The sequence below is a fragment of the Panicum hallii genome, chromosome 3 (genome assembly GCF_002211085.1).
Source record: "Panicum hallii strain FIL2 chromosome 3, PHallii_v3.1, whole genome shotgun sequence".
Classification (NCBI taxonomy): domain Eukaryota; kingdom Viridiplantae; phylum Streptophyta; class Magnoliopsida; order Poales; family Poaceae; genus Panicum; species Panicum hallii.
The window spans coordinates 13,331,091-13,355,563 of record NC_038044.1 but is presented as its reverse complement, the minus strand read 5'-3'; the positions used below and the strand labels follow the sequence as shown (position 1 = coordinate 13,355,563).

Genomic DNA, 24,473 nt, shown 5'->3' with positions numbered 1-24,473 from the left:
GATAAGCATTTGCTTAATCAATTAGTTGTTAACTACACGTGTTAAGGATATGGAAGTAAAAGTAAGGGAAGTCATAGCATAAAATTAGGGTCGACGATGCAATAGATAAATATATAGCATAAACATATATACCCAAGTGAGATAATTAATTCTAAATAAGTTAAGCGGATCAAGGAATCATGCTTAGCTACTTGCCTTGGTTATCTTCTTGCCCAACGACAAACTCGGTTCCCGACTCGGCTTCGACGGTCTCGGCGGGCTCAACGGGTTCGTTCTCCGGCATTTCGGTCACTATAATGCATAAACGAGATGTGTGCATTAGAATGATGCCAATGATATGGATATGGCATGATATGAAATGAAAATAGAGTGTCACTTAACACAAGGAAGCAATGCAAACAATAGCACAACAAAACTCGATTACTAATTTTACTAATTTTAGTTCTAAGACCGAAGGCGACCTTGCTACCACAACAACTTAGAAAGCATAATCATGATTTTATTTCTGCACACAGGGTATATCAAAAGGAAATCATGAGAGTTGAATTTGCAGCCAAATTAATTTTGTGGAATTACTTATGTTATTTACAATTTTCAGCTACTAGAATCAAGTTAAATCTTAAAAGATATTCAAAGAATTTTAATAAATCCTTAGAGAATTACCAGAGACAAAAGACATGATAAAAATGGTAAAAAAAGTGGTTTTGCTATTTTTATCACTTTTCAAACTAAAGTTATGAAATTAGTAAGCTTGCAGGGCAGAAAACTATTAAACACACTAAACCGTACCAAAAAGCCTAGAGTCATTTATACAAGTTGCACCATTAGATAAAGCATTTCACAACGAATCTAGCACGATTTAATTTGGCATTTTTAGAGCATTACACAGCAAGTTAAGTAATTAACTTGATTTAGAAGGAATAAAATATTACTTAACGCATTGGACTCTAACATGCTCAACCATAACTTTTCCTGGTAGATCTATCACAGAGCAAACAAACAACAAGTTTCACCATTTTTGGAGATCTATACAATTTTCTAGGCAATTTACAAAATCACAGCATGAAATAATAGAAGGAACCGGGCAGAAAATGCTAGATCCACCCGGATTTAGCGCTCCTGGGCGCCGACAGGCGGGCCCAGGCTGCAGCCCGGGGCCGGGCGGAGTCAAGGCCAGGGCGTGGTGCGGCGTCGTGGCGGCCGATGGGCAGCGACGCGGCGGGGGCGCGAACGGGACGGGGTAGCGCGCGCACGGGCAGCACAACAAGGCAAGGGTGCTCACCCGCAGCACGGGCGAGTGGAGCGGGGCGGCGAGCGACGGCGCGATGAGGAAAGGTGGCGGCGGGCGGGCGGCGTTGCCGGGGAGCACCTGCGGAAGGGGAGATGGGTTGGTGAGAGCTCGAATCGAGTGAGGGAGTGGAGGGGGCGGTGCACGCGCGGCCAATCGGGCGGCGGCTCACCGACGGTGGCGGAATACGGCGGCCGGCGGAGCGGAGGGGAGAGGAAGAGGTGGAGCTAGGGTTCGGTCGGGGGAAGGAGAACAGGCAGCGTTCGAAATGGAGAGAGAGAAGAGGAGGTGAGCGGGCGGGCGCGGGATAATTCCCGCCCGAGGCCGCGCTGGCCAACCGGCGGGCGTCGAAGCGACGCCGCCGCGCGGCCGGCCAACGGGCGGGCGCGGGTGCGTGAGGAAGGCGGAGGGAGGGGCTAACGCGCGTGGGCCTGGGGGCGCGGGGAGGGGCTGGTGTGCGGCTAACAGGTGGGGCCGGCAGAAAAAAATCACCCGAAAAATAAAGCTCTAGTTTCCAAATTCCAAAACTGCTATTTTGTGGGCTCCAAAATTTCCGAAATTTTTAGTGGAAGAAGATCATACTACCAAGAACACAATGCAACAACTAACACTCAAAAGTCTCTTAAAGATTGCTCACAAAAATTCGAGAAAAGCCATAGTTTTCCAATTTTTCAAGAATTTTATGGCTCGGGTTAAATATCCAAAAATTGAGAAAAATGTTGAAAATTCACCATTTGAGTTCTATTATTTGAATAAAATATTTTGGGGGCATAGTTACTTAACAAAATTTGAACTTGTTCCTCAACATCACTTACAAAAAGCAAGGTAGAAATAAATACTTCAATCAAATATGCACATGATGCTTGAGTATGATGGGATGATGCTCATGATGACGTGGCATTAGCTTTTTAATCATGTTTTCATGAGTTTGGGTCGTGACAATGATGGCATCGCGCGGCACCACCGGAACCGCACAACAGAGAATATGGTCTACGGCGGCGAATCGGCGATGGCAGACCGCTCGGCCGGCTCGCTCAGCTCGGGGCATCGGTCACGGGCAAAGCAAGTAGCTCTTGTTCCCGCGCGTATGCTGAATCATTTCGCGAGCGAACCAGACAACTGGTTCGCACAATTTTGCTTCGTTCAGTTGCTGTCCTGAATGAGAAGGGCACCGAGTCCAGTTGTTTTTCGTGCTGATACAGGAGCACGTGATGTCAAAGGGAGCTGCTTTTTTTTTCTTTTTAGGAAAAGGGAACTGCTAAATGGCAGTGTATTTGGGCCGTGGGCCGTGGCGTTTCTAAGTCTCAGGCCCAGCTGCAAGAGAGCCAACATATATACAAATGCATCATCTCATTGGCAAGCCAATAGTAAAATCGTGCGATTTTAGGTGCTTGAAGTACATAAGATGTGGATGAATAAAAAAATAATGGAAAAATTACGCTTATGCTCGTGTGCTCAAGTACATGGAGAACAAGCTGGGAAGAACGGGAATGTTATTGTAGATGTTGAAGGAGGCCAGCTCAACGTCCTTATCATCCTCGCCAAGATCAAAATCTTCCACCTCAGTGTAGGGAACGGCCAATCGCAGTGCCTTCCTTCTCATGTCAATCACAAGCATTCATGTCTTCCCATCGGCGCAGTGCCTCTCCGTCAGCACGGCGTAAACGACGTCGGGTTCACGCAGGCTCACGAAGGGGAACTCCGGCGAGAGGAGCGGAAGGCGAAGCTTGGCGTACGAGTCGTGCATCCAGAGCCTGTCAGACTCAATGGCGCCATCCATCGCCCAGCCCAACCTCTCGGAGTTCAACGGCGTCACCAGCGACCAGGCGGTGATGGCGAAACCAGAGCCAGGCCTGCGCCTGCTCGCGATCTCCCCGTCGGCGCGGGCGACGTTGACGAACCTCATCGCGCCGCCGCCGTCCGTGACACACACGCTCCGCGTCACGAACGGGTGCGACCTGCCGAACTCCGGGTGGTGCGGGTTGTGCCCTCGGGCGGCGCCACCGGCAGCTCGACGTACCGGAGCACGGGGTCCTCGTCGAGCGCGTCGCAGAAGAGGATGCCCCTGTAGTAGTCGATCCAGCACAGGCAGCCTTCGAAGGCGACGATGTCGCGTGTCCTCGCGCCGGCGGATCAGGAGCCGCTTGGCCTCCCACTGCTGGGAGCCGCCGGCGTTGGAGCGGTACCGGGAGAGCTCGGCCTCCACCGGCGCGGAATCGTTGTCGCCGGGTATGAGCACCTTGAGGTCGGCGACGGCGAACTCGTCCTCGCCACGGCGCAGGAGGCCGGGTCCGATCCTTGCGGTGGATGGCGTTGTCGAACAGAAATTCCTGAATTTATGATGGCCTTTTCAAATGATCTGGTGGATGAAGATCCAACGATTCCATGCCATGTGTGATATAGAATTAAATTATAGTAGATAGACAGTTTTCGGAAGTAACTCGACTGTGGGAAATTCCGAAGCCGGTGCAGGTGCCTGCGGGGCCCGTTTCAACGTCCTCCTCCTGCTTGTTAGCTGGTCTATTTGGAAGCACAGGAATGGGGTAACTTTCAACGATCACAGACCAAGCGAGAGACGCCTTCTGACCATGGCAAAAGAAATGGCAAGGCTCTGGCGGTACCGTCTGCCGCGTGACGGTGCTGCTGTTCCGGAGCGGCGCGGCGCGGCGCCGATGTCCCCGAAGCTGGCGCCCACCTCGGCCTGCATGTGCGGCAGGTGTAGGTTGACGGCGAGGCTGCCGACGCCGGAGGTGTAGAGGATCGGAGGTAGGCCGGCACGCCGAGCCCCGCGGCGACGTCGAGCGCGCCGACGCAGAACATGTCGAGGACGAGCGCGCGCACGGAGGGGAGCACCGAGCGGAGGTAGCCCCAGAGCGGCGCGTTCGCGCGGCGGCGGCCCCCTGGTCCTCCGCCTCCCCGCCAGCACGTGGAAGTTGACGGACGGGATGCTGGCCGCCGCGGCGGCGCCCCCACATGTGGCGAGCCGGCGCTCGTGGAGGGCCTGACGGGGTCGGGGACTCGGGGGTGGACGGTATTTCAATTATCATCCACCCCTTGGGTCCTCGAGGCCGTCCGATCAGACTTGTGCGGCTCGATTAGACAGGGTCGCTGTCTGACTTGGTCGTTTCCGGTCCCGGGAGCCGCGAATGTCGGGCGCAACGAGCCAGGATGGCGAGCGGCGGAGCTCGACGGCTGCCACTGTAGCTGCTCGAGAACGCCGTCCGTCCCGCCGCCGCTCCTCGACAGAAGCCTGGCCGGGCCGGCGGCGGCGGCAACTTATACAACGCGCAAGGACCTACGGACCAACATGTTGATCCTCTGCGCGTCATCTTGCCTTGGGCCGTGCACGCCGGCATGCAGCGGCGTCCGAGGCCACCATAACCCCGCCGCGAGCTCGCCTGGTTTTCCGAGGTCATCCCGGACCTCGAGAGGCAGAACGCTCTCCTCAGGACAGTCCCAAAGGCTTCGCCGCTTGCGGCGTTGGTTGGTTGGGGGTGCCAGGCAGGAACGCGTCTCCGGTACCGGAGGCGCGAGGCGGCGGCGACGTAGGGGCCAGGGCTCCATGTCCGGCGCGCGTGCTTTCATCTACCGGCGTCCGTTCTGCAAGTTCAAGAATTTTGCGACGGTGAGTAACAGCACCGATTCAGATTGTTCAGCATCATGCCAACGGCTTCTGAAGTTTCTTCGAAGTGTCCTCTTCTGCGAGCTCATCGATACTGAATTTGGTGTTGCAGGCACCACAAGAGCAAGGGCGTCTTTGCCTTCCCCGCCCCTCCTGCATCCATCACTTGGCGGTTGTGAGATCTCAACTCTGAAATAACTGCAGAGCCCAGATGTTAAGTGGTCAGGACTGTAGCTAATTTGGCACTGAATTTTCTCCCCAGCAGAGTACCGAGCAAAGGCATGCTTCCGGTGATGAAGCCATTGTCGTTTTCTCTGATCTCGACTCATCAAGAGAGAAGAGGCTGGATCAGCTAAGGTATGATATGACTGAACCTGCATTTCCTGTTGCTACTGAAAGCCATATCTCCTAGTGCCAATTCCTTGATTTGTTCCATCCATGAGCTTGAACATGACTTTCAGGCTTACACATTCTGAAACAGCCTTGCATTTTGCCCTGTGTTTTAATCCAGTAGGAACTGAAGCTTACATGAAGCAGAGAAGCAGATCAAGTCGGATCTGAGACTGATATACGCACATGCATATTGACCGGGCCAAATTAAAGGAGATCAATGAGTTGCGTCAAGAGATCGACGAAAACGAGAAAGGTTTCATCGGACACAAAGTGGCTGTGAAATCTGAAGCACTGAAGAACAAGCACATCGACATCCTGCAGTTGCAGACAATCACACTCCACCACCCACGGTTTCGCAGCTGCGAACGTTCTGGGGGAAGACGAACGCGAAGTGCGAACCATGGCCGCCATGCCTAGCCAGTGTGCGAGCACAAGCGCGCAGCCCGGGCACGCGAGCCCACGGCGTCCGGCAGTTGCGGGGAGCAGAAGAGTGGAAAACCTTGATGGTTCCTGGTGTTCAGCGGGCGATTGCTGGGCGGGATAGTGTCTCTTGATTCCGGCCGGGACTGAGGGGTGGGGGCGACGGCGGCGGCGGTGGGCAGGACACGGCGGGTGGGCCGGAGGAAGAAGCAGCAGATCCGAACCATGAAGCTAGGGTCTATATGCAAAAATCCGGATCACGCTTAATAATCGCGATCCAAATCAGAGGGTTATTTGAAAATTTACAGGGGCTATATACAAATATTCGGATCGCGATTATTAATCGCGATCCCAATAGGGGGTTAATTGAAAAATACCCGGGGGCTATATGTATATATTATCTTCCTTAAAGTTTTGTGGGGCCACCTCCACTCCATAGCAGCCAGCGAGATCCCGCCGCCGCCGGTGACTTCTGCCATCCCCGCGGCGGTCCACGCCGGGGACGTGGTGGCACTCGACGCCGCCGCCGACGCGGTACGAGGTTGTCGACGATGTTAAAGCTGCCAAAACGTAAGCTGCTGATGCTAAGCTTCCCAGTCCCGTTGTCATGCTCGAGCATCAGCAGCGGTGGGTTCAAACTTCATTGTGGTGCTGGTGCAAAGCCTTGCATCCAAATTGTAAACCCCTGCGAATCTTTCTTTTTCATCAGAGAGGGCGCGCGTGCACATATCCGAACCACACACACACTACCTACGTGTAGCAAAATACTATCTGCACCAACTAGCATTGAAAATCAGAAAGATTCCACAAACAATTCTCGAAGTCATCACGCCAAGATTCCAGCATGTACAAGCGTTCGGCGTCTTGCATTAAGCAGCAGGTACCAGATCTACCACACCAGGTGCAACTATTCGTGCAAATTTCACCAAAGTGATCATCAATTACCACATGTAATCCTTCCATTTCGACGCCTCATAAACAGCCGGGGGAAAAAATTTAAACAAGGGCTTCACTAAAGTAAGATATACAGCATTCAAATATTCAATCATACACTCGGGGCCTAAAAAGAATTTGCATCTTCCCACTCAGACAAGGCAGCAAAACACGCTTCAATCAAATTTGGGCCCGGCAATCTGGGCCCAGTCACTACCAACCTACACTACATACAAAAACCAACTATACTCCTTCCTGTTTTTTCATCCCCGTGTATAATTACAAAGTTAGAACAAACATGTGGCCTCAGTCAACCACTCAGCTGCATGCAAATATACAGTTAGATAGCCTTGTGACATCCTGGCCTTCATCCTATGTCCTACCATCACGCTGCTTACAATCACAACCATCCTCAGAAACTGTCAGACTCCGCGCATGGGGGATCTTATTGAGGGAATCCCCAGCTTGGCCCTTGCTGGTCCACATCCACCTGGGGTATCTGCTGCTCAATCTCTGATGGAAACCATGTGATTGTACCAGCTGCTCCCCCATTTACCTTTCTATGTGCTCTTATTGTATTTGAATATCTCAAGCAATAGGTGTCGCTGCTGTAACTGGTTGTAGTATCACGGTGAGGAGGGCGCCGTGATGACACAACACCATGTGCAGAATCCCTAGCTCTTCCAACTCAATTGCGAAGAAGGCAACACGTTAAAGCAAACATGGCTTTACATACAACACATCTTCTTCCCCCTTGTTTCCCCTATTCTGTATTTACCTTGTTATGTCAGAAATGCTCCTTGTGGAACTCGAATTTCGTTGTAGACTTGCCATTGAATTCATAACAAAGTTTGCTAAGTTCCTGTGCCAAAACTGGGGCCCCACAGTAGAACACTCCTGTACACAACAAGAAAAATTACCTTATTTACAATGCTCAGACTACAGAAGATGGTATCGAGATTATTGGTTCAGCCAGAAATGGTGTCTTTACACCCCCCCCCCCAACCCCCCTTCTAGATTTTTTTTTTTCAGGGCATGAAATTAGAACAAAAAAAGTAGACTTTTCAAAATTCCTTTTATTTTTGCAAGGAAACTTTCTAGTTGTTTACCATGTCTACGCATACTAAACATCCTGTTCTGTTGTATGTACCACTGAGAATCGGTATTTTCACTACAGGAAGCTCCTTATTTTAGTTATATAAAAGTGCTAATCCAGGTTTTACGAAGGGCTAAACGAAACTCCCATCCTGAATGACATATTGCAGCTAAAAAGAAAAATTTCTACTATATCAGGAATATGAAAAGTATCTGACCTATTTTAGCATAAGGATGTTTGGTGGCTATCTTAGATAGGACTTTCTTAAAATTTGGCCTTGCAAAATGTGTCCGGACCTGCAAATAACAGCAAAACAGTATAATGAGAACACATCCTTTTATCCCAGGCAAGTTGGGCTGGAAAAAAGGCCGAATGTCAATAACAAAATGAAATTATAAGTTGCGTACTGAACATTACGAGGTATTATTCCTCATCCTATAATACAGTAAAGTTCAACGCTTTACAGCAAGATGCAGGAGTACTAGAACTTACTTTGGTTCCTGAAACTATGTCAACGCCATTCTTGGCATGATTGAGAGCTTGCAGCATCGTGATGAGTGCTGACCGAGCATCCCCTTCCTCATAAACACTTGTGAGATAGTTGTGCATCTCAATTATATTCTAATAGTGAACAAGGACATCTGTAAGAACAAATTTGCAAAGAGAAAGCACATAGCATGATATGTAAAAGAAAAAGGGTTAGATGATACATACCCTTTGATCTAGTTCAGCAATCTCATTCATGACTCCTTTAAACCAATCAAAAGAGCCTTGTTCACGTGTCACCCAATAGAAGTAAGCATTTGTTGTCTTCAAAACCCTCTTTGGTTTTGAGGTAATCCTCATAAGGGTGTCAAGATCAACATGTGCCTTACTGCGACCAATTGGTGGGTAAAGATCGCTTGAAGCTTCCTGAAGATTTTAGGCAAATAAATTAATTCCTGGCCTATCTAGTATTGGTGAGAAAAAAATATTTGAACAGATGGCCAACTGAATCACAAAGAAAATAAGAATTAAATCAATTGTTGGTTCCTAGGTCACCAAAAAAAACTATAATGGGCACTACATGAGAAGAATCACTTACTTCCTCTTCCTCCAATTTGATGATGTTATTGAGCAAGTCTTTCAATATGCTAATAAAAGGTGTGGCACCTATCCCTAATCCAACAAGTAGTAAAACATCATACTTGCTGTAGTCTTGTGCAGGAGACCCATATGGTCCATCGATCAGAAGTTTTGGTAAGCTGAATTTCCAAAAAAAAAAATGAACCCCCAATTGCAGAAACAGATTATTAAGTAGTAATATGAATATATGGGAATGAATATACGCTTTCTTAGTTGTTTCATCTGCTCGAAGAAGGCCACTTTTCCCACCCACTGGTGGCTCACAAGCTGCTGAGAATACCCGCTTAAGCTCCCGTGTCCAATCACCAAGTTGCCGAACATGAATGCTTAGATAGTCATCCCCAGGTGCCGAAGTTATTGAGAAAGGATGCCTGAAAGTGGAATTAAGTGTTTTACTACTTACAGAAGAAGAAAAAAAGGTGTCCAAAAACACAAAATTTGGGATCTAGGAATAGTTTAGTTACAAAGAAGAGCCACACACCACTCAAAGGGTGAAACAGCAGGGCACTGAACAAACATATACTGCCCGCTCTTGTAACGGAATGTGGGAGGCTTAGACATCTGCAATGTCAAAACATTACCAGGATATATGGCCACCTGCAAAGGAACTATGGGTCAGAGAACTGAAAACAAAATCAATACTCAGATTTCTAAATTCTTCAGGGGTGACCTTCAATAGCCGGACAGAATAACTGCCCGATCTGAAGAACCTAAGAGTCCTCTCCCCAACATACAGACCAACAGGCACCGAGAGATACATCCATGTCTGTACAAAATAATATATCATATATATATTACACATGCACATAGTGATTGAGGTCCAGATAGTTAAGAAAAAAATTAAGATTATCTCACCGTCTTTTTGTACCAGTCGTGGATAAGGTATAAACACTCTCCATGAATAACGAGTGCTATGTACACAATGATGAACAAATGATGGGAGTACCAGAATGCATTGAAGCCAGTTAATTTGTCAAATGGCCTTGGGAGCTTCACCAGGCTACGGCGGAACCACCTTGTTGCTAGAGTAAATGCAATAAGCATGCACACAACCATGATTACCCCTGTTATGCCCTCCACTCCTTTGACCAGGTCTAAATATGTTGGCTTCTTATCCCCAAAGTACTGGTGCAGCGGAGCATACTTTTCCTCTGGTGAACTTATGAGCCGCGGAAAATCACATACAAGGTGGTTCCCTGCATGAAGGATAACACCAACCACAATTGCCGCTGCAATAGTCTGCCATTACAACACAAGCAACAATTTTGTGCTTTTAGCCATATTCTTGATTTTCACTGAATGAAATATCATATGTCCTTTTATGACAAAAGCCCTTATGAGGTGCCACTGATCACCCCATTATATGTTTCTGTTACACCATAGCCAGCAAGAACGGGTATGGCATGAGCTGCCTTGACATGGCATTGCCCAAAACTATTGCTTTTAGCAAATTTCTATGGTCCAAACATGGCCCATGACAATTTGGGTGTTTCCAACCAAATGGTTTTAGCTTCCCTAGTACCTTCTTTAAATGAATATAAGGTATGGGTATGCTTCGATGAATCAAATGATTTCTTTGTTAGGTAAATGGCAAAGGGTAGATTAGTGCCTACCTTGTGACGGACAAAATACTTCTGGTCAAGAACAATGAGTATTCAGTTTGATCTAACATAGGCACAAAATGACTATTTGATTGGGTTATAACAATCTAGATTATGACCTGATTCTAACCATAGGGACATTACACAAAGCCTTCAGACAATGTATCATGTATGGAGGGACAATCCATTAATTAAGATGTAATGTATACTCCCTCCAATCCAAAATATGAGAGGTTTTAGTTTTGTTCAGAGTCAAATTCTTATAACTTTGACCAAGTTTATACAAAAATATAGTACATCTAAAATAACAAATAAATGCACTATCAAGACATATTTCAGGTGGATAATGGCACTAATTTGATGTTAAAGATGTTGGTGCATTTTTCTATAAGCTTGGTCAAAGTTAGAGAAGTTTAACTTAGGAAAAACTAAAACCTCCTAAATTTTGGTCTGGAGGACAAGAAAGAAGTAATTTGAGTCTATACTGGCTAACCTTGTGGAAGTTTATGTTGTCATCGAATGGCAATGCCCTTGCAGCTTTTGTATTCCGCAGCCAGGTGATGGTGTTGCGGCATACAGGCAAGAGAATAAGTGCCATGTTCAGCTTGAGAGTCTCAGCAGCACCCTTTGCAGTTGTAACACAGTAGCCCATCACATGAAAGACATACCGGTTGCGGTACTGGATGAACTTCCAAATGAATAATCCAGCCATTATCCCAATCCATAATGCAAGCACCCACAGACGTTTCCAGTTGTCCTCCAGATAGTAGTTCAATGTGCTGCTAATTTTTCTGATCGGACTCCTTTTCCTTAGACCAGCGAGATTCTGGCTTAGTGCCTGGCTTGTGTAGCTCAAGGCCTGGCTGTAGTTCACATAGGTATCCTTTTGCAGTAGCAGTGTCTCCAATTGCCAGAGCTGCAATGCCAGTCAGAAGCAGTTATTTTTTCAATGTCACAAATTGCACTCCACCTCTAAAGCCAGATAAAATTGGAAAAAATAATATGGAGCATCATCCCAAGATATTTGTTGTAGATTTCAACGTACATGTTATTGATCAGGTTCACACCTAAACTGATACAATATAACAGTTGTACATGTAAACATGGCACACTTAAAATGTGGAAAAAATGATAATTTAGTACTGAAATTAAAGAACAAAATTATAATAAACTTCTAAAAATGACAGTGAGGAACTCCCTATACGAAAGGAAATTTCCAAGCAAAAGAATCCTTGTTTCAGACTTCAGAGCAGTCCAACTGCTCAGAAATATTACACAGGGATAAGATTGAGGATAACGATTAGTACCTAAAAGTAACTTTACATCAATCAGGACAAAAAACAATGTTTTGCTGCTCAGAAATGCTGCAGTAATTGTGTTTATTAGCATGTAAGGAAGCATTGTTTTGAGCATAGTATTATTGCATTATTGCTCAAGTGGAACTAACACTAACAATTCACAGTACTGTCTTAGTAAAATCAATCCCATCGATACAAATAACAGGACAAAGAGGCCAAGGATGGGGGCATCCTAAATTACAATTCTCAGAGAGAGAGAAAAAGAAGCAGATTAACCGTACACGATTTAAGGGACAAAAGTCAACCAATCGAGCAAACCGCAGATGGTCCCTTCAAGATTATAATTGCACCTGCCGGTGCACATGGCTTCCATATGAGCCCACCATACATGCTGTGGAACATGCACGCAATAATTCCCTTGGGGGAAGGTGGGACATGAACTTGGTTCTCAATTGTACTCACACTATCTCAGAGACTGGAAGATGCATAAGTACATAACTAGCCATACTGTATAGAATTATTATCTAAATAACACGGAACTAGATGTGCCACTTTGTTCAAAACAAATACAATTAGCATTAGACACCTAATGAAACTATCAGCAGCAACTACTAGGCAACTTTCCTTCAAGAAAGGACATCAAGACTCCTAGCCTTGTATTTGACAGATGTAGGATCAGTCATCATCATCATCAATCATCAGGTGGATATGCTCTACCTTAAAATAGTCAGTCTAAATATGATTAATGACATTCAGGAATAAATGGAGAAGCAGATGATACCCAGTGACGACCAGTCAACCAGAATGCTTCATTGGGACAAATTCAAAACTTAAGATCAGTTATGGATGTTTTGTTCTAAGTCAAACTTTTTTAACTTTGACCAAGTTTATAAAAATACCAGCATCTACAACATCAAATTAGTTTCATTAAATCCACCATAAATGTCTTGATAGTGCATTTATATGGTACTGTAGATCTTAGTATATTTTCCTATAAGACAAAACTAAGGTAGAGCATATCCACCTGATGATTCCTTGCTGGCACTATCAGGAACGGGATTCTTTTGATGGAAAAGTTGGTCAACTTTCGCTTTCAGTCTTTACCAAATATTACAGAACTGAGGACCAACCATACCGTGTCGTTTTGTTAAAATGGCAAAAAAAAACAAGTTAATGCAGCTGGGCAACGTCATTTAAAACCCATATATGCCCAATATACTCACTATTTTCTCACTATATTCCTTAAGATAACACGCTTTTCCAGTTAATATGTTTCTCCTGAGCACCTTCGAAATCAGCCAATACAGATAGGATCATGGAACCAATTATGTGCACCAACTTCTGTCACAGATAATGCACGGTGCAGGATAAAACATATGTTATTTACCTCAATGTAGCCAAGCCCTTCGGGATCAAGTTCCTCCATGATCAAGGCGGCATACTCTTCAGCTTGCTCCTTAAGTCTCGACAGTTTATTAGCTGAAGCGCTTAACATAATAATCTGGAAACAGAACAATGGCAATTTTCAATCAACTGATCACCAACCATCCTTTTCACACCTCGAAAAAAGTAACCTATACAAACAACCTGGTCTGGCCCTTTCCACGATGACCTCAGCTAACTAAATAAATTAAACTCTAATCCAAAAGCTGCCTCCTTTCCACGCATCGTTTGAACAGATTATTAGGCAGCATGACGGAAATGCCCCCACCAACTACTGCCTTCTGGTGTCCGAAGGCTCAGCTCTATCTCTATCAATAGTAAATTTACGAAACACCCCTCCCACGTTCTAGAACAAACAATATCAATTGCTCAACAAAAAAAATGATGTGTGGAGACCGGCCAGCCGGTGGTGGGGATGCTTTCCCCGCCAGTTTCGCCGGGATGCCTCGATTAGTCGGCAATGTTTTCCCAAGCTACCGATTCCGTAATCCTTATGCGTAAAATCCGGGAGCATAAACTTGTAAGACAACAAAAAACAAGTACGTATGTTCAGACTACAGAGGCATGGAAATGGACAGCTCAATTATCAAAAGACTCTAAATAATTCTATCGAAATATCCCCAATCAGCAAGAGCAAAGAAAAAATGCCAGTGAAAACACCAAGCACAGCCACGGGGGAATTGTTTTTGTTTACCTCTTTCACCTCCGCCTCCGTGATATGGCCATCTGCATTCTTATCCACCCTGATTAAAATTATACCAAAACGAGGACACGTTAATGGAACTGCATAACTGATGGTGTTCATATAGGAGTTCGTGGATTGTGGGGAGTTACATGTCGAAGAAGATCTGCAGGCGCGAGTCGAAGCTGTTATCTGTGATCTGCTGCCAGATCTCGCGCAGCTCATCCTTGTTGATCTTGTCCACCTGCATCTGGCGGCGGCGGCTGAGCGTGTCGAACAGCTCCATCGCGAACTCCTGCGACTCCGTCATCCCTGCATCCGAAACTCCAATGCGGTTAGGAACTACTAATCATTTGGGAAGCGCGGGGGGGTTCTGGAAATGGATGCGCGGAGAGGGATTGAAACGAACCTATGCATTTGGGGAAGTCGTCGCGGGAGAGGTAGCCGTCGCGTGCGAGGCGGTCGAAGTTGGCCTGGACCTCGATCCAGGCGTTGCTGGTCTTGTTGCCGCCGCTGATGAAGCGGAGGCCGCGGATCGCGCGGTGCGCGCCGGACTTGGTGCGGTCGAGCTGCGCCCGGCGGCGGCGCTGCGCGCGGGCCTCGAGGGCTGCGTCGATGCCCGAGGGCGCGGCGGCGGCGGCGGCGCCTGTCTCCCCGACGAGATTCGCGCGGCTCTGGGTGCGCGTGAAGCGCTTGGTGAGGTCCTGCGAGAACTGCTTGGCGCGGCTGGCGGTGGCCTTGAGCTCCTGCGAGAACTGCAGCAGGCGGTGCGAGGAGGTCCGGCGCATGGCTGGCGACCGCGACCGCGACGGCGCCCCGGACGGCGGCTCCGGGTGGCGCCGGGGCGGGGGAGGCGCCCCCGACGACGAAGGCGACGCCCCCACCCCCAGCCCGGCCGCGGCCGCCGCCGCGGCCGGCTCGACGCTCCGCAGCACAATGTTGTCGTCCTCCAGCAGGTCCAGCGTCACCTCGACCAGCTCCTCCCCATCGTCGGAGCTCCGGTCCGACCCGCGCGGCGAGGAGCCCGTGCTCAGCGACCGCGGCGTCGTCACCCCGGAGCCCCATCGCGGGCGGCCCGGCGTGGCGACGCCCGGCCCTCCTCCTCCTCCTCCTCGCATCGCCTCCTCCCCACCGCCTGGCGCTGCTACCCGCTGCAAGCCAGCCAGCCACCACCAAACTCCTTTGACGATTTGGGTGGGACGGAGCGCGATGTAGCTAGCTCGCGCAGGCGCAACAGTCCAAGCGGGCGCGACCTAAAACGCGGTAGCTTGTAGTCACTCACGGTCACCCTCCGCCCCCTCCTCTCTCCCTTCTCGCTGGCTGCGCGCGCGTGTGCGTGCGAGGAGGAAGGCACCCGCACCCTCGTGCCGAGGACAGGCGGGTCCAAGCGAGCCGGGGCCGAGCGGAGGAAAGGGGAGACACGGCGAGCAATTTATCGGGGACAGAGCCGACGCCGCCCCGAGAACAAAACGTAAAAAAGCCTGGGAGCTGCGGCGCCGCGGCCCGCGGCCGTATATCCGCTCCGCCAGGCGCCAGCCCAGAAAAATATTACTGCCCTGTTTAAGTGTGATCTGCACGCGTCCGCAGCGAGATTTTACTCGTGGTTCCAGGTCAAATCTGCATCATCTACAGTTGCGTGGCGGCGGATTTAACAGCTGAGACGAAACCGAACAATGCAGTAGCTGGAGTCGGGGAGAAAGAGCGTCGCTGACCGTGGACGGGGATGATCGGGCAGGGAAAGAGAAGAATTGACCTGTAACCATCGGAGGCCAGTTGCCATGGCTGCTGCTGATCTGGCGCAGAATCTCCTCCTTCCAGCTCGTGGGCCTGCGCGCGCCAGGATGTGCGATTACGACAGGGCTCACGTCCTCCCTCCTCCACTTTCCCCAGCCGGACACAACTTCCCTTTTCCGACGTCAACCCCCCGGCGTACGTGCACGGTGGGGTGTCTCGTCCCGCTCCCAGGCCCAGCCGCGCACGCCCCCGCGCCCGCCGATACGGAACGCCACCCGCCGCCCCGCCCCGTCGGTTCGTTCGGCGCCGCGCCGCGCCGCGTGCAGGCAGGGGCAACGCCGGGTGGCGTGCGTGCCCGTCGGGGTGGGCGCACCTAACGTGATCGTCAGTGAGATCGCGGGGCGCGGGGCGGGACACGACGGTGGCGGCCCGCGCCGCGGCTGCTGGCTGCCACCCGAGAAGATATCGCCATCATGAGCCGAGCCGGCGCATGTGCCGTGCCGTGTGGGTGTGGCTGCGGCCTTGCGGCTGCGCGGGCGCGCACGGCACCTTCCCCCTCCTCACTCCTACCCCAGGCGCGACGCCGCCCACGACGCCAGGTTTCCTCGGAGGCGGGCGATCATTGCTCGGCAGGGCTAGCTCGTCGAAGCGTGCTCGAGCCCTCGGTGAGTGCGGTGGCATCGTCATAGCTGGTGGGGGGAAGCCTGATCTGAAGCCGAACCCGCATCTGACGGGTGATGGCCATGCAAGTGGCTACCTGGAGAGTGATGGCAGGAGGTTTGGAGCGAGACAGGAAAGAGAGGGAGGAAATGCGTGTCTTACAAGCGGCAAACAGTGCGGATAAACCGCAACAGCTGTCGTGGATCGTTTCTGTCCAATGCCAGCCACACCTGTCCTCAACATTCTGCCGAACATTCCACTCTGAAAAGAAAAAAAAATCTGCCAAACAAACATTCCGCTTGTTGCTGCTCAAGGGCACATCGGCTGCCCTTTTCGATTTTGCGGAAGTGGCCTTTTCCGATGTAAAAATAATGCTTTTGCGGAAAACTAAAACTGCAATTGGAGGATGAGAGTAAGGGCATGTTTGCTAAAGCTTATCCTGCTTTTCTGGTTGACTGTGAGAGTGATTTTATTTTGGCGGAAAGTGATTCTCTAGGTTAAAGTCTTATGAAAAAAGTGATTTTACGTGTCCGAAGTGAATCAGGAGAAACTGTTTGTTTTCAATTACTAGCCTCATAATCCGTTTCAGAGATCGCTTCATAAATCAGTCTGAAATTATTTCTTTAACAAATATTATTTAAAGGAGCTTCTAATGGAATCAACCTAGAAGCTGCTACATGAGCTCTGTTTTTTTTTTTGAGAAACGCTACATGAGCTCTGTTAAACAAGCTATAATAGGAGAACTGGGGAGAGTTGCATATCGACAAGGAGGAGTTGTGATGCATCGAATAATATGCACACTTCTTCTTCTTCTTCTTCTTTTTGCAAAGAATGGATGGCCTGCCCATTTGATTAGCAATACGCAACTAACGCCCCATGATTAACCAGCTCATCAGCTAAAGATTTATATACGTGCATCGAATAAAAGATCCCGTTCGTACCCATAAATATTTCTTAACGAGCCTGAAGGGAACTCAGCATTGAGCTTGACGAGCTTGGTCAATGGATTTCTATGCCAATACCACCTGTGCTTCAGAGGATAGCAAGCACGGAAATGTACCGAGCAACGCATGGTAGTGGAGGACATCTTTGAGCTCGATGACCAAGTCCATAACGAACTCACACGCCTGTTTGCATATGATTTGCTCTTGATTATTGGGTTCCAGCTGATATGGTTTACAAACTACAAAGAGGCTCAAGAGGCATGAGCGCCATTAATCGAAATGATTGGTCATCTAGTGATCATAATAACAAAAACTAATTATAAGGGGCGAATAAAGTAAAATTTCTAGTTGACATAGCTATCACAACCATGTTCCACATCTGACTTTGCCACAGGAAGACCTTGGGGGCGAAGTCATGTGGTGTACAGATACAGGTATCTGCTTGGCAATCCCTGAATCATATCAGTTCGCCCATGATCTAGAATGAACACATGCTCATGATAGATTGTTCGTACTCTTGGTTCAGATGCCCGTGATTAAAATATTGTTACTAGAACAAATGAGAAGTACATTGGAATCAATCTGGTTAATGACCATGATTAAAGCTTTCTGAATAAATCGCATTGCTCTACTGGTCATTCAGTTTTTGCTTTTACCTACCGAGGGCTCAAATGCAGTGACTGGCAATGGGTCTTTGGTCAGTCTTGAGATGGAGCAATCCTCACTCCTGCTTTTCAGGGTCCAGATTGGCAGTACCCCAAAAACGTCTCGCGTTTGTCCTAGGCTGCAGTTGATTGAGCTTTGGACCACGACGCTGCAGTGCCGCCGACCTACCATGGCTTCGTTTCCCACCGGTTCAAACTTCAAACCATGACCAAGTTGACGCGGCCTTTCAGTGACAAAACTTCCTGCATGCAGCTCAGGTACAACGTGTACGATGCATCAGATCAAGCGACGGATCATCCACGCTGCACAGGCAACGACGATCATCGAGGGGAGATCTCTGTCCGTCATCTGAGATGGTCATCGGCCTACCTAACACCAGACTGTGATTGGTCTCACACGGGAAGCTCACTCGGACCTTTCCCATCCCATGTGATGGAGATTGCAATGGCTGCCTAAGCTAGATAGACGATACTTGGTGATAATTCAATTTCTTCACCAGAATATGAATTGTTGAAAGTAATGTGCTTACAAACACGGGGAATGAAATGATGAAAAACATGGCAGGAAAAACTATTCAAATTTGAAGGAAAAAAAATGATATCCTTGAACGAACATAGAAGCTGCATCAAGAAAACCCAAGTACAACTAAAAGTAGAAGAGCTGTGTTCTTTTTTTTAAAGAATAGGTAAAGAGCTGTGTAAGATAGAAGAAATGTAGACATGCCATGAAAAGTTCTGCACATCCACATAATATTGAATAGGGCGACCAGCACGGAGCAGCCACCAGGAAGCGTCATTCTTCTAGTTTTCCAGGAGACGATGATGCAGCCCACGCACCGGATTTTTAAGAGAAGATGCGATGGTGCCATGATTTCAGGAGGCGGCAAATACGAACAACTCGGCTGCGGTCTGCAGTATCAGACACACATCCTTTTTCCACGTGCTTGAAAATGAGTGGTTACTTACTCTGCTCTCTTGGTAGCAGTCTAAGCTTGCCAATGAAGTAGAAAACCTGACCAGTAATTAATTTTTCCAAAGGTTTTCAAGATTAAACGGAACACATTTTTTCAGAAAACTAAAAGTAACTGGCATGAGGTACAAAACATGTACTACGATTGTCTGTCCGGCAGGTCATCAAACAGAAAAACAGCGAGTAACACCTGCAGCGACCATGACAAGCTCTTCACCACGTTACAAGACAAAAGGTTACTTTCAGATGCAGATGTAGCCGTCAAGCTAGATTATTGGGCAAGAAACGGTTACAGAATGCTTGCTAGCCCCTCCTTAGCAGGAACAGGCCTGTTCCCAGGAAATGCATTGCGAGATACATCGACAAGAGCCTTGAAGCTGAATGGCTCATGCATGGACAGCTCGGAGAGAACCTTCCTGTTAAGTTGGATGTTCTCCTTCATCAATCCATGCATGAAGTTGCCGTAGTTCACCTGGACAAACAATTCAAAAAATATAATAAGCAGGTGATTTCTGAGAATTGTTTGTTTTAGCATGAGCACGCAAGAAACTTTTGGGCTAAGATAGAAAATGTGCAATGCCTTGCCCAGTGATGCCTCAATGTAAGTGTATACATACCCCATGAAGGCGTGTACCAGCATTGATGCGCTCAATCCAAAGAGATCGCATGTCCCTCTTCTTGTTGCGCCGATCCCTGTATGAATACTGCAGTGCCTTTTCCACCCTCTCCCTTGCTATCCTTATACAGTTTTTTGCCCTTCCTCTGAATCCCTTAGCTAACTTAAAAATCTTGCCCTTGTTCATTTTCAAGTTTTGGTAGTCTCACACAAAACACTTTTCCCTGTATCTGCAACATCAAGGAAAATGTAGGGAAAACACTGGAATTCAGTATGCACTAATCAGATGTGTATCAAGGAAAAGGTAGGGAAAACACTGGAATTCAGTATGCACTAATCAGATTTGTGTTCAGACTATGCATAGGATCTGATCATCTGGCAAACATTTATTACCAACTAGAGACCCCATACAAGTGAAACATCACAGCAGATAATTTTTAGAATTTGTCTGATACCACACAGTCACACGAGTTCAACTGAAATTAGAAGCATATGTTAACAGCAAGAATTCGAGAGCGTGCAGGAGTCATTTTAATTACTTATGCTCAGCCCAAATATAAACAGGAAAACAGCACCAACACTACCTAACTAATCCATCACACACAAAAAAACTAATTTAAAAGCCAAGTGCAAATACAACACAGAAATTAAATTATACATAGATTTCACTATTTCAAAGATAAGACTACCAAGGACTCAAATCTTGAAAACCAAATACATATGAACAAATGAAGCATAAATCTGGTATCCAAGGAAAAACAAGTGCTGGCAAAACAAATCTGATACTCAACTTGCACTGACATATCACATTAATCTGACCATCACCAAATTTCCAGTAATTGTTCACATGGAGTGATTCACAGATCACAAAAATGTTTTGGAAACCAAATGTTTCAGCTCCTGCAACCACACTGTGCTTCCACTAATTCACACTACTGATGCTTCCACAAATTCATACCACTGATTCTTCGACTAATTCATACCACCGATGGTGCAAAAGAAGGGCAATGGGGACAGAGTGATATGGCAGCACAATACTGCTTCCACATCATCACAACCTCTCAGCGAGATTGGTAAAGAGGATTATGTGAGCTCGTATTACAAAATCAAGGTTTCAGTATTAAAAATACCTATAGGGGGTTAACTGTACTCTCACGGTATTCTAGAAGCGGAGTGGATTTTTTTCTCTCTTCTCTATTGAGGTGGATCCCTGTTGATGTGGATCCATACTGGCTGGGCATGGGTCATGGCAATTTGGAAAAAAAAAACTACTAATCAGGTTATAACAACTCATTGATTTGGCAGTTGCAATAAACAAAGAAAACATTATGTTCATGGACGATCATTCAAAGCTATGTAGCATGGATACAGATACGCCTATAAGTATCGGGGGGATACAGACACACGGATACGCCATTTTCCTAAAAGAAGATACGCTAGTATTTTTATGAAACAAATAATAAGCCACACTAGAACTACAAAGGCAGTAGCAGCCTAGTAGGAACTATAAATTAACTTGCGATATAGCCGTTTCGTTCTTTTGCAATTTTCCAAATTTCCAATTAGCCAACACCTAGCACTCCAACAGCCAAGCCAACGGTGAAGTACCAGGCGCGGACCCAGTATAGGACATCCATGTCAGATCCGAATACAAACAGCACACGTTAGGGGGTTTGGGTGCTCGATTTCGCACAGCAGGAAACGAAGGGAAGGGAAAGAGCGGACATACCTGGTCGGCCGGCGAAGCGTCCGGCGAAGAACTGGCAAGGGCCGCGCCACTCGGCCACTCCCCTGTCGTCGCCGCTTGGAAAGAAGGCGGCCGAGCGAGCGAACGAGAGGAGAAGAGAGACGGGAAGACTTCCGTGGTGCCTTATAAGGTAGGGTAGATAGTTGGATCATTCATCTATAATCCAATAGCAGCCCATCCAATAAGCCCACGGCCCATGATTCCTTCCGCGCTCAGGAAAAGCATCACAGCAAGCGGGAGCAGCATAAGGCCCAATTCGGTCAGCTGGCTAGACTAGTTTTTCTCTCTCCATTTTTTCCTCTCCATTCTATCTTTCTTTTATATGGCTTTCTTCAAATACTACCATTAATTTATAAAGATTAATATGGACCTTCCAACAATCGTAAATGGTTCATTCATAATTTTATAAAATCAATGGCAACACTTTTTAGCACATGTTCAGCATTTTATGTTCAAATGTTGAAATTGTAAACTCGAAATGTTGAAATTGTAAACATGAAGAAATTTTAAAATGATATATTCAAAATGCCGATTGATTTTTTCATAATCAACATTTTAAAACGCTTGGCTCAACATATTATTAAGTCTGGGACAACATTTTGAAATATTGTTCCAACATTTTTCTAAAAAATGTTGAATAAGTGCTTTGATAGTTGATTTTTTAAAAAAAATAAAAAATATATGCGAGTTGGATCTTAGTTTCTTGAGTTTATTATAAACAACACGATGCTTTACCAAATGGTTCTAAAAACGCATGCGTGGAGTTGCCAGGAAGGGAGTGGGCGAGCTCACTAATAAGGAGCAAGTGTGTTCACACCAAATAATCCAAATTAAATAATGTGAAAAGGTTAGTGTTCCCCATAACATTTTTTTAAAACGTAGTGATCCATAGCAAATTTTTTAACGTAGTGTTCCATAACAATTTAAAGCAGGGAGTGAAAAAATGGTGTTAACAATGAAGCCGAAGAGATTGACTTGCACAATAAAATTACATTCCTTTGTAAGTTTATTACTAGGGCCTTTCTGATCAGCAGTTTAGCACATAGATTCTTTTGTAAGTTTACAACACAACACATGCATCATGATCAGTGCCTACAGACATTTGTATATGCATGAAACAAGAAGGAACACATTTGTATTTGGGAGGTAGGACAGCCTATTTCCTTCTCTTCCCGATCTAGAGCGTGTTTTGATTTGTACACTTTGGGCAGTAAATAAATCTGCATTAGTTCGCGCTGTCATCTGTGTCAGATGAATACTAGCTCATCAGATGAGCTGATTAGTGCTACACTGGAGCTGCGAGAGGAGCTGGAGCTGCTTGAGGATTGGGCTGAGGGCCTCCATGAGCTTCTCGCACGGGTGGTTGTGCACGCCCTCGTACGTGGTCACCACGATGCTCGTGTCCCTGGCCAGCCGCTGCACCTGCTTCTTCACGTTGCACGTGTGGTGTGTGCACCGGTAGTAGCTCCTGCACGCGCACGCACGCATAATTGGCAAAACGCAAAAACAAGTCAGTTTAATTTGAAGATCTATAACATTATTCCGATTGCATTATGTTGTAGATCGAGACGAATGGAAAATAAACCTGGGGTACGCGCTGTTCTTGACGGCCTTCTGGCCGTACTTCCTCCACCGGTAGCCGTCGTCGAGGATGTCGTTCTCGCTCCGCGTCTGGAACGCGAACCGCGGCCGGCTCGGCTTCTTCTTCTTCTTGTTCCCCCTCGTCCCGCCGCCCTTCTTCCCGGCTTCCGTCTCCCCGTCGCCATCCCCTGCCGTGCTGCTACTACAACCACTAGCCCCTGCCATCGCCTGCTCCTGCGAAGTCGTCGCCCGGACATCGTGCAACGACCCCGGCGCGCGCGGGAGGAGCAGCGACGCCCAGTCCAACGCGGCCGGCGGGCAGCTCAGCGCGCCGCCCGTGCCACTGGTGCACGCCTGCGGCACAAGCTGTGGCGCGGCGGCAACCGGCGAGGCGAGGAACCCAGGCAGCTGTGGATTCGGCTGCTGGCTGCCTCCTCGCTGCGAGTCTTCCATCGGCCGCACTTGCAAGACGGGGTGTCGCGCGCGCGCGCACGTAGAGCGCCGGCGGCGAGGTCACGTGAGGAGAGGTGGGCCGCGGGATGGATAGCATAAATAGGTGGGCGCGGCTGCGCGGTAGCTGTGACTGGCGGGTGGGGCGCGTGTGAGAGGGAGGACGCCGGAAGGTGAGCGGCGTTGGGCAAACGTGCTGCGCGTTGGGCGCGAGACGGTTCATCAGAGGAACGGAGCGCGGCGACGGCGAGGGAGGGCCAGCGACCGCAACCCAACCACCGCTGCATGGGCATGGTTGCAGCTCAACTGCTCCGTCCACCCCGAATATATTTTTACCTCTTCCGGTGGGGGTGCCACTAGTTGCGCTCAACTACGGTCTATGGATGCCACGAGGACGTAGGGGCTCACACCGATTGTTGCAGAAACTACTTGAGCTTAACTAAGCCCTAAATCTAGGTTCTGCAGAAACGGCGGGTAACGAGTCAACTTAGTCTGTGTTATTACCGAGAAAGGATAAATCCGTTGACGTAACACTCTACAATGACCAAACAACGGCGGCGATCGGTTCCAGAGTTGGCCCACGGCATGACCTTAACCAGTGACATCGTCCAGGTGAAATGAGCCATAGAGACAACAGAATGCATAGCTCGGGCAGAGGCATTTCCAATCTGGGCTTGTTTGAAGTGACGCGGGCGCCCGGAGGTACACACGGCTTTGGCTGATGCTATATTCCATCCTCGCTCACGCGACAAACGGATTGAGGATTTACTATACAAATTGGAATTGGATTAATCGAAATTATATTTGAATTTGTTTCGTATGAACAATTTTGTGGTTTATACATTATAATGTAGCTCAGGATATCAAACATCACTGAAATGAACGGTTACCATCAGTAGCTTTACAGCATTACAAAAATATTTACAATACAAGCGAAGGGTAAAAATTCAATGCTACTATCATCCATTCTCAACCCACTTACAAATTTGGAATCTTCCACAACTGCTACGGGCAGCATCAATCGAATTAAGTAACTTCAAATTCAAACGGATTACATCAACTGAGAATAGCTCCATTTTATTTTAAATTAGAGAGCCGAAGACAGCTCGAGTTAATCCTCGACGACATCGCGTGTGCCAATCAACATTGCATCGTCGGCCTATGCATAAAAATATATCATTCATTTAAAACAAGTATCGCAAGAA

General features: G+C 47.7%; 3 protein-coding genes across 3 annotated transcripts; all 3 read right to left on the bottom strand.

The window, feature by feature from the left end:
* Positions 1–6,711: 6,711 nt before the first annotated feature.
* LOC112884143 (respiratory burst oxidase homolog protein A-like) lies at positions 6,712–15,019 on the bottom strand. Its single transcript, XM_025949493.1, has 14 exons — positions 14,311–15,019; positions 14,054–14,213; positions 13,914–13,962; positions 13,164–13,277; positions 10,972–11,394; positions 9,733–10,116; positions 9,548–9,643; positions 9,359–9,474; positions 9,081–9,248; positions 8,837–8,996; positions 8,467–8,664; positions 8,245–8,373; positions 7,970–8,048; positions 6,712–7,553 (listed from the first exon to the last, which is right to left on the bottom strand). Exons 1-14 carry the CDS (start codon positions 15,017–15,019, stop codon positions 7,444–7,446), a joined length of 2,895 nt encoding a protein of 964 aa, XP_025805278.1. The 3' UTR covers positions 6,712–7,443.
* A 3,924-nt stretch (positions 15,020–18,943) lies between these two features.
* On the bottom strand, positions 18,944–21,357 carry LOC112884147 (50S ribosomal protein L20-like). Its single transcript, XM_025949498.1, has 3 exons — positions 21,220–21,357; positions 19,492–19,720; positions 18,944–19,346 (listed from the first exon to the last, which is right to left on the bottom strand). The coding sequence occupies exons 2-3, from the start codon at positions 19,675–19,677 to the stop codon at positions 19,164–19,166; spliced, it is 369 nt and encodes a 122-aa protein (XP_025805283.1). The 5' UTR covers positions 19,678–19,720; positions 21,220–21,357; the 3' UTR covers positions 18,944–19,163.
* Positions 21,358–22,207: 850 nt separating this feature from the next.
* LOC112885235 (probable WRKY transcription factor 48) lies at positions 22,208–23,271 on the bottom strand. Its single transcript, XM_025950882.1, has 2 exons — positions 22,823–23,271; positions 22,208–22,705 (listed from the first exon to the last, which is right to left on the bottom strand). The coding sequence occupies exons 1-2, from the start codon at positions 23,269–23,271 to the stop codon at positions 22,504–22,506; spliced, it is 651 nt and encodes a 216-aa protein (XP_025806667.1). The 3' UTR covers positions 22,208–22,503.
* Between the last annotated feature and the right edge of the window lie 1,202 nt (positions 23,272–24,473).